Below are 9,049 nucleotides of genomic sequence, written 5' to 3'. Positions count from 1 at the left end.
GTATGTTACAGAGAAAAAGAAAGGAAGAGAGAACAAAAAAATAAGTGACCTGCCAGTGTAGCAAAATATGCTCATCTGACCATAATTAAATGCCTAAAACCCCTGAGCTTCCGGGGCTTTACCCCTGGACCCCACCAGAGGCCCTACGAAGGGGCCCTGAATGCATATCTGACCATAATTATATGCTTAATGGGACTCAGCCCCCTGTACCCCTCCCCCCCGCGCCAATTAGTAACGTGCCACTGTCACAGATATAGTATCAAAAATATGCTCATTTGACTGTAATTACATGCCTAAAACCCTTCGTTTCCGGGGGCTCCGCCCCTTGACACCCGCCGGGGCAAGGCCCCTGAACCAACGCCCAATTTACACTCTACTCGCTTCGCTCGCTATACGTTGTACCTGATCGTTATTACACCAATTTGAAAAACAGTCCGCGGGGTCTGCATGTAACATGTAAGAGTAGTGGACTAGATGCAGAGTTTTCTTCTGCCCCCCCCCCCCAAAAAAAGGGTTTTGCTCGTTACGCCACTGCTCCTGAAAGGTGAACCACTGGAACGTTTCCCCCCCCCCCCCCCCATCTCAAACTGCTTCCGGCGCGCCTACCTCTTGTTAGCCTCGATCTAATCCAAATTTAGAGCGCATATTTTGTGCTTTATTTCTCAAAATCGAACAAGAAGTTGGGCTCTATAGAGCCTATTATACGAAACACAAGACTTCCCAAATTTCGGGGGACCACACCCTGTTGTGTCCCCAAGCCTTAAAACATTTAAGGGATGTGTCACCCTACCCCCCCCCCCCCCCACTGATTGACCCCATGGCCAGTGCTCGTTGCCACTGCTTGTTGCCAGTAATCGTAGCCCCCGGCCCCCCACTTCGGGGTCGGAATGACCGCATGCGTGTTACCAAAATGTCCGGTAAAGGGGTACTTTTCACGCACCAAAGTCCGGCTCGTACATACACAAAATTGACTTTACACACCGGACTTAGGGGGTGTTTTCAAAAGGAGGGAACACGCATATGCGTACCCTAAATAACACTGGGGGGGGGGGGGTCGTAGCCACATCGCATGGGCACTCATCATATACTCGTCGTGGCCACTCATTCGATAGAAACTTCTTGCAGCCACTCATCATAGCCACATTTCATAAACATATCGTATAGACTCTCTTCGAAGAAACGTTGCTGAGACACGTCTGTGCAAGACTTTGCAGTTGACGAAATCTAGAGTCATATATTTCGTCAATGCAACACACTGCCCCCCCCTTCCGTACAAGGTGCTATTCCTCCGTTTATTTTGTTTAGAACTCAACCAGAATTATCTTATTTCGTTTATTTAACGTGCATACGAATATTCAATGCTAATTAAATTTAAGTACCGTTATCCTTGCATCAATATATTGTATGTTTAATTTCGTTTAAGATTATAGAGCTCAAATAAAGAACTTATAAATCAAAGACAGGTGTCAGTTTGCTTTTTTGTTAGGGTACGCATGACCATGTCATTACACCTGGATAAAATCAGTCGTTAGCCTGGTAAATACAATACCAAGAGCTGAGACTATCATGGTCATTAGTAACAGATTTTATTTGATAAGATATTCAAGTACATGAGAAATTCAATAAAAGTATGGAGGAAATATGAATGGGCGGATCAAAGGTAGCCGACCCCTACTCCCTACCCCCCCCCTCCCCCACCACCCCCGCTATTGAAGAAAAGAAAAATGCAAAGAAAAATTTCAAGACTCAACGGATGTTCATGAACATACAAATTATTTGTTTTAACACTATGATTATCACGAATCATAATTTTCAACGAAAATTGCATATCATTTTCCAAATCCACATAATTGGCTTTTACTTGACTAAGTATACATCAAATGTCGTCTGCTGAGAGACACCAAGGGCGCTATGTACGTTATGCCCTTTTTTACCCAGAGATAAGCCCCTCAAAATAGTTCTTGGCACATTGGTGTGTGACAGGTTGCTTTGTATTGTGCTGCGAGGGAGGGGGTGGTCACGTGTGCCCCTGTTTTTTCAATGTTTGAATTATTTAATAAAAAATATAAAAATCTTTCTGATTATAGGACTATTCAATCACAGCCACCATCCACCAGCGGTGGCATGACCCCCGCCTAACCTTCAATGGAACTACGACCCTACCCCCAACGGCGTACCTGGTAGATAGGGTGTGGCACCCCAACATCGTCATCGGTAACGCCAAAGAAGTTTTACTACACCACATCTCAGATACAAACCAGTACGTCACGGTTGACTGGGATGGGAACGTCACGTTGGTACAAAGGTAAGATCAGACGAGGAAATAGGTGCATACGTGGATACGTCGCCGGACTGTTGATCACAATGTTCTCGGTTCGAGTCCCACCGTGGCACTAATTTCCTTTGGCAAGACATTGATCTACATTTACCACATTCCACCCAGGTGAAGTAAATGGGGACCTGGTAGGAATTTATTCCTTGAAACGCAGCGTACGTAACAACTGTATTGCTAAGGCCAGGGTAATTATGCTGCATTTATATTGTAGAGCGCTTAGAGACTTCTGATAAAGTAAGTGTTAGGTGCTATATAATCAAATATAATTATTATTTATAGGGGCTCTTTTCTTCGTAGATGAACCGTAGAGTATTTCATAACACAAGCCTTTCGAAACTCAGCGTGAGGCAGTTTCAATTTGCGAACATTACACTGAAGTATTACGTCATGCTAAAATAATTTTATGGTCGCATAGTTAGATAATATTGATAGCAATAGTGCAATGAAAATGCCGCGTTTCTTGAAATGGAAGGAAATTAAAGCGACCAAGTTGACGTAGGCATGCTGGGAGACAGTTGTATCTCCTTTTTCATCTTTCCTTCCCTGTTCCCTTTACTCTGTTTCATTTTCTTTTCGATTCGATGATAGGGGTACGTAGCACGTCCCCCCCCCCCCCAATCTACTCCCCCGCTCTTCCCATACCTACGCCACTTGGGATAGCATTGGTGTTATTTAGTCTTTAAAATGAACATGGAGACTGTTTCCTTGCAATGTGACTTCGTCCTATCTTGGAAGCGGAATTTAATCTTATTTTCATTTACTTTGTTTCATGCAGGTTATCCGTAAAGTTATCCTGCGCTATGGATTTTCATCGTTTCCCAATGGATACTCAGAAGTGTAACATGGATCTCCAAAGCTGTGAGTAGCTTTATAATATCATGCAATATTTGATAGGATTTTTTTCTTCAAAGAATGCGGTTATAGAGATAATCCTTTTGCATGAGATTAGGAATATCTACAATTTGGCGTTGATCATTGATGAAGACTGGGAATAACTTCATCATACGTTCCTTCTTTTCGTCTGTTTTCTTTTTTATTTAAACACAGAGAAGTGATAGCCAGCATGTGGCTTTCCTATAGACCGTTGATAATTTTTATTATGAGAACCGAGAGATGTACTGTACACAACTTTGTGCAAAATTACTATGATTCTCATCCGTTATGCCTTAGCATAAGGTCGGTCGCCAGAAAATCTGTTCCAAATGATAACATGCTTCATGTATGGAAATTGTATCTTGCTCATAATCAAGGGCAAAATATATCGTGATTGTTCTAGCCGGGGTACTTGTTTGAAGGGGATCTCGCCTCTGTGTATTATGGACACGCGTAAAGCTATGAATCAAAGCTATTAATTTGAGAGATCAACGAAACTTGATGATGAAGTATCTTTCATCACGTGATTTACTTTTGACCAATCGTAGAGCAAGATTCTTAGTATGTGCAATATAACAATAATTATTCAAAAATAGTCTTTATACTTTCAATGACTTATGTTGATTTTATTCAGTTGGTCTGACCACGAGTGACCTGGTCCTACTGTGGGGTGCCCAGAAGCTGGAATTCCACAGTCATCATATGCGACTGCCTCAGTATTTCCTGATTGGTGTAGATTTCTTCGACTGTACTGAACAACGTTATAATGGTCAGTATCCATCATTTTTATGTTTATTTGTAATCGACATACTAGAATGAATGAATTCTCGTAATGAGATAATGATAAGACTATGACTGGGGGAGGGAATCTGCGAACTGAGCGTACACCTTCACATCCTCTGTGTGCCCATGCCTTGAGCCATAATGCATGGCCGTCCAGAGGATTTTTTGATGTTGGGGACCGGGGTAAAATGCAATAAATTATTGACAATTTATTGCATTTTCTGTTTTTTATTTTATTTATGGAAACTGCCCCTACCCTAGCCCCCGCTGCGAACAGTTATGGTTCAGTGACAAAGCAATGGCCTCGTAACTGTGAGGACTCAGGATCACAACCGTGTCGATGTGCTATATTAGTGCCCTTTTGTGGGGGCATTAATCCTCATTACTGTCATTTATGACTTAAGGGCGTAGGTCTCCTAGTTGATAAGCATAGTAGCACACACATGCTTTAGCAGTCACGCAAAACACACATTGTCCAACTATTATTCGATAAAATCTGAGAATGTAAACTATTATCTAGATCTATTATTTTTAAATTATTTTTAAAATAATTCCATAAATTTGGGTAAAACAAAAATATTCCAACTTTATGAGCGACAGTGTATATTTTGCCCCCTCCACCGTTCTCTGAACTTTCAATTTACTCGCTGTGAATGATTAGCCGCTAGATGGCGCTCACCAATAATAAACCAGAAGTGCCGATGATGAGAAAGCAATAGTCCCTAGAAGTGGTGTCGAGCGTAAAACATTTTTAGGTGGCTGGTACAGAAATAGAAATTGACCATGGAAACTTTTGAATTGGTATTTTAGATAAATTCTGAATAAGTAATGAACAATGAGGATATAACAATGGCGATAACAATGTGTCACAAAGTATTCTAAGATCACGGAGTTGGTGAATCGGATGTTATGTCTAACATCTCACTTAAACATGTACTAACAGCCTACCAAAACGAGCCAGTGGTTCTCTTCACTAGTTTTAGAACTTAGTTGCCAAGTTCAAATGTTTGTGATGGCCAACCTCCGGTGGCCCACTTTTTGTGTTATTTTTTTTTCTAGGCGTGCAAAGCGGGGAAAGGCGGGGGACACTGTCCTGTGTTGGAATAATGTGCTGACTTTCCCCATTTCTTCTCTCTCTCAGGAATTTTCTCCTGCGTTCGAGCTCAGTTCACGCTGGAACGTACCCTGGGTTACTACATGCTTCAAGCTTTCATTCCTAGCATCGCCCTGGTCATGGTGTCATGGGTCACTTTTTGGATCGATGTCCGAGCCTCTCCAGCCAGGGTCGGTCTCGGCGTTACCATCATCCTCTCCGTCATCTCGAAGACCAACGGGGTCAGGCTCGACATCCCGCCCGTGTCCTACCTCAAGGTAACCCCGGTCGGGAGGGGTCAATTGGGGGAAGGGGGGGGGGGCAAGAGGGAGCTGACCCATTTTGCCTGAATATCAACTTTTCTTTGTAACACGATCGCAGAGACTTTCGAAATAAAAACCTACTTTAAAGCCCCACTGCACTTCTTATAGCTACTTGCGTCCTCTATACAACCAACAATACCTAAGCGGTACCCGTTGATCCCCCACGAAGCCCTTTTTCTTATGTTAATTGAGAGCTGATTTGATGAGATAACCACCTGTCAGTGACCTTGCAGGAAGGTCCAATTCCTCCATATCAAACTAGTGCAGAGGGGCTTAATTAAACTCCACTTTCAATTGCCTTCCCATTTACCTTAATAATAAATGCGAACATGACAATGAAGTATTACGTAATCTGAACATGATGGGATTAGCAATAGTGAATTGAAATTCAGGCTGTTGCGGCGATTTTTCGAAAGTCTTTGTGATCATGTTTTGTCTACATTCTGATAGTGAGCGACATTTTGACACTTTCTTATATTTATAATATAATTAGGTCATCAAAACTCACTTCATGCCCCCAGCATAATGATAATTACAAATAAATTACCTGCCCAAATATGGGATCGTGCTTGCCCGAACAATTACGATCATATTTAGGCTGCCCTAATATTTCATAAAGACTTTTGGTAACACCATGTGGTACCGTATTGAAAAGGCTGTTGATTTTTTTATTAATATGCCCTAATAATGCTAATTTGAACCCTTTTGAGTGTGTGGGCTCACCCCCCCCCCCCCCCACCTCGTGAACCTATGGGTATCAAAATATGTCAAACATACAGCGTACAGACGTAAATCTGTCGTGTTTCATTGAGTATTGACTTGCATTTGAAAATCAACCATTGCATCTTATTCTTGTCGAATGGGGGCGTTCTTCTTATTCTCACGTCGAATGTTGGTATCGTGATTTCTTTGTACAGGCGATTGACGTATGGTACACATCGTGTCTTTTCTTCGTGATCGGAGCCCTGCTCGAATACGCTTTGGTTCACCATCTTTCCCTGGGAACGAAAAAGACCAAACAGAAAGTTCTTGCATTCATACCAAAGCAGGTCAGATTAGTCATGTTTTACCATTTCAGAAAGGATTTTTGAAATTTGGTTAATTCTCTTTTTAATCACGCATTATAATATTATATGAGGCTCAGTGATTATACAATGACCGTTATCTATTATTCGTTAGACGTTACTTAGAGTAATGCATTGACTGTAAAAAGAGGGATAAGGTTATAACTCAACATGAATCATCCTTCCATCCTTCTATCTATCCATCCATCTATATCATTCATTCACTTAATTAAAAACAACCGACGGACCAATCAATCTGTCTGTCTGTTTATCTTTCTGTCTGTCTATCTATCTATCTATCTTTATTTCTTAATTTCTAGCTATCTATCTATCATGCAATCAATCTGTAAACCAATCAACCAATCAAATCAATCAACTCAAAAAAGTCAACCAACAATTTAACTAATCAACCAATCAATAAGTCAATCAATCAATCGATCGATCAGTCAATCACCTCGTGGATCTATCATCTCGCTTGGTCCCATGTCTGTCACCAAGATGCAGCACATAAATAGTTCTTAATTATGGTTTATTTTTATGAATGTTCTCATTACCTATGCAGGGTTCATCGAGTCAGGAGAGTGCGATGGGGGTCAGCCATGGTACCATCGAGAGCATCTCGGCACCATGCCGAATAAGTAGACAGCATCAGGTTATACGTCGAGATGAAACAACAGGCGAATTACGTACAACCGCATCAGCGCCACCTCTCGACAATAAACACCCACAACCATTGCAGACGACGTCGCCATCTGGAAGACAGGCGTCGGCGATAGGGAGGGAAACCTCTCGCATGCAAGGACAAGAAGTATCAACATGTTATCACTGTAACTCGATGCCAGGAGAAACACATGTCATTGATTTGATTAGCAGATGGCTTTTCTCGATTGGATTCGCCATTTTTAATATTTGCTTCTGGGCGTATTATCTGCCTACGAATTATACGCCCGAGTATCTTACTGATGACGAGAAATTTGTATCGCATTCGGTGGGCAATTTATAGGTGTAATGTTAGGTGTGTGGTGTGGTGTGGTGTGGTGGTGGTTATTTTACCTGACTGCTAAGAAAGCATAAATGATTGTAAGTAAGCAACCAGACGGTCGACGGCTTTAGGTCCTCTCCGAGGGACCTGGTAATGAGACATATTGTCATGCTTCTAAATCAAGCTATACGCTTAACGCCTCGAAATTATTCAGTCTGATTATAAATCATGTGCTTTGTTTTGGTGTGATTGAATTCAATGACAACTACCGGATTGTTTGTTAAATAATAATTAAGCAAGTGATGGGAGCTTTTTTTGCTCAGCATACACTCTGAATAGGATGTATTAAATATGAATTGAACATAATATGGTCTATAGGATGAAATTCTTTCAGGAACTCCTTCGTTTTCGAGTATTCTCGCATGGAGCATTATTTCAATGTGGCCTTAATTAACCCATCATAAGACACTATATTAAACTGATTGAATATCTTGCTCATGAAAGTGTACCAACTATATAATGTTACGTACCTCATCGCATGCCCACACAAATCGTGTCTGTCCGTTGTTTATTTATCGTAATTGAATGTTGACTTTGAATGGAGTTTTCTTAAGATAATAACTTACCGTATTGATATCACCCAGAGAATAGATCTAGTACAAATTAAAACATGAATATTGTGGTCAGGATCTAGCTGTCTTTATGAGGGGCGGGTGGGGGCAGTTGCGGTAGAGGAGATTGATGGCCCATTCCCGGCTCCAAAAAAACTTCATTCCCCAAAATGTAATTCGAGAGGCAAATTTAGAAAACGAACGCTTGTGCCTCACAGCCCCTCCCCGACAGATATTCAAGAACCTATCCTGTTGTGTGTGGGGGGGGGGGGGGGTACCTGCATGGGCGGCCTCTCGTGTAGCTGATACAATGCAAGTTATCACACTGTTGGACTTCTAAAGGGGGGGGGGGGTAATAAATTATTTCCAGCCCTTATTTTTCATTTCAATATACCCCTTCAAGTGCAATTGATCATGGTCATGATAGGCCAATGCAGGGACATTAAAAAAAGAAAATTTCTCGAGACGTTAAAATACTTTCTCCAATCGTACTAGACGTCCCGACAACCTTTTAATATTGGTCATTAGATTCGGTTAGATTCGGAGTATTCTTCTTGGACGTTTCCAGCACGTTTTTGATAGCTTTAGTAGTAAAATAGCTATCAAATCTGACGATCACATGCAATAAATAATTATCAGCATGACTGTCTACAATTATACTAATCATAAGTATAACGATTGTAAAACATTTACATAAAAAACGTGTTTGAGTAAAGAGACAGAGATCAAACATCACCTAATGTCATATTCATACCAATTATGAAGTGCTCTTTATTTGTTAATAAATGTAAATGTGTTGATCACATCTCATTACACAATTTTGTCCCACTATTTTCTATATCATATTCACATTCATTAGCACTCCTGTGCTATACTAGTTATCCTCTATTTATCTCTCCCTATAAGTATTTTCTCCCCCCCCCCCCCCCCCCTCTGTCCTCTCCTTTCCCCTAATCTGCTTCCCCGTTTTACCTCTCCCTATCTC

At 41.3% G+C, this 9,049-nt stretch overlaps 1 protein-coding gene across 2 annotated transcripts in view; it reads left to right on the top strand.

Moving 5' to 3' along the window:
- Window positions 1-8,879, top strand: part of LOC576725 (glycine receptor subunit alpha-4) — a 31,301-nt gene extending 22,422 nt beyond the window's left edge. For both annotated transcript variants that reach the window (XM_011668004.2, XM_030976894.1), the window contains 6 exons: window positions 2,088-2,305; window positions 3,111-3,193; window positions 3,843-3,977; window positions 5,133-5,362; window positions 6,325-6,456; window positions 7,034-8,879. In XM_011668004.2, coding sequence (XP_011666306.2) covers window positions 2,088-2,305; window positions 3,111-3,193; window positions 3,843-3,977; window positions 5,133-5,362; window positions 6,325-6,456; window positions 7,034-7,474 — 1,239 coding nt within the window. In that variant the 3' untranslated portion in view covers window positions 7,475-8,879. The remainder of the gene's footprint in view (window positions 1-2,087; window positions 2,306-3,110; window positions 3,194-3,842; window positions 3,978-5,132; window positions 5,363-6,324; window positions 6,457-7,033) is intronic.
- The last annotated feature ends 170 nt before the right edge of the window (window positions 8,880-9,049 follow it).

This window comes from Strongylocentrotus purpuratus, unplaced genomic scaffold (assembly GCF_000002235.5).
Source record: "Strongylocentrotus purpuratus isolate Spur 01 unplaced genomic scaffold, Spur_5.0 spur5_scaffold_9, whole genome shotgun sequence".
In the NCBI taxonomy this organism is placed as follows: Eukaryota; Metazoa; Echinodermata; class Echinoidea; order Camarodonta; family Strongylocentrotidae; genus Strongylocentrotus; species Strongylocentrotus purpuratus.
This window is presented reverse-complemented; position numbering and strand designations above follow the sequence as displayed.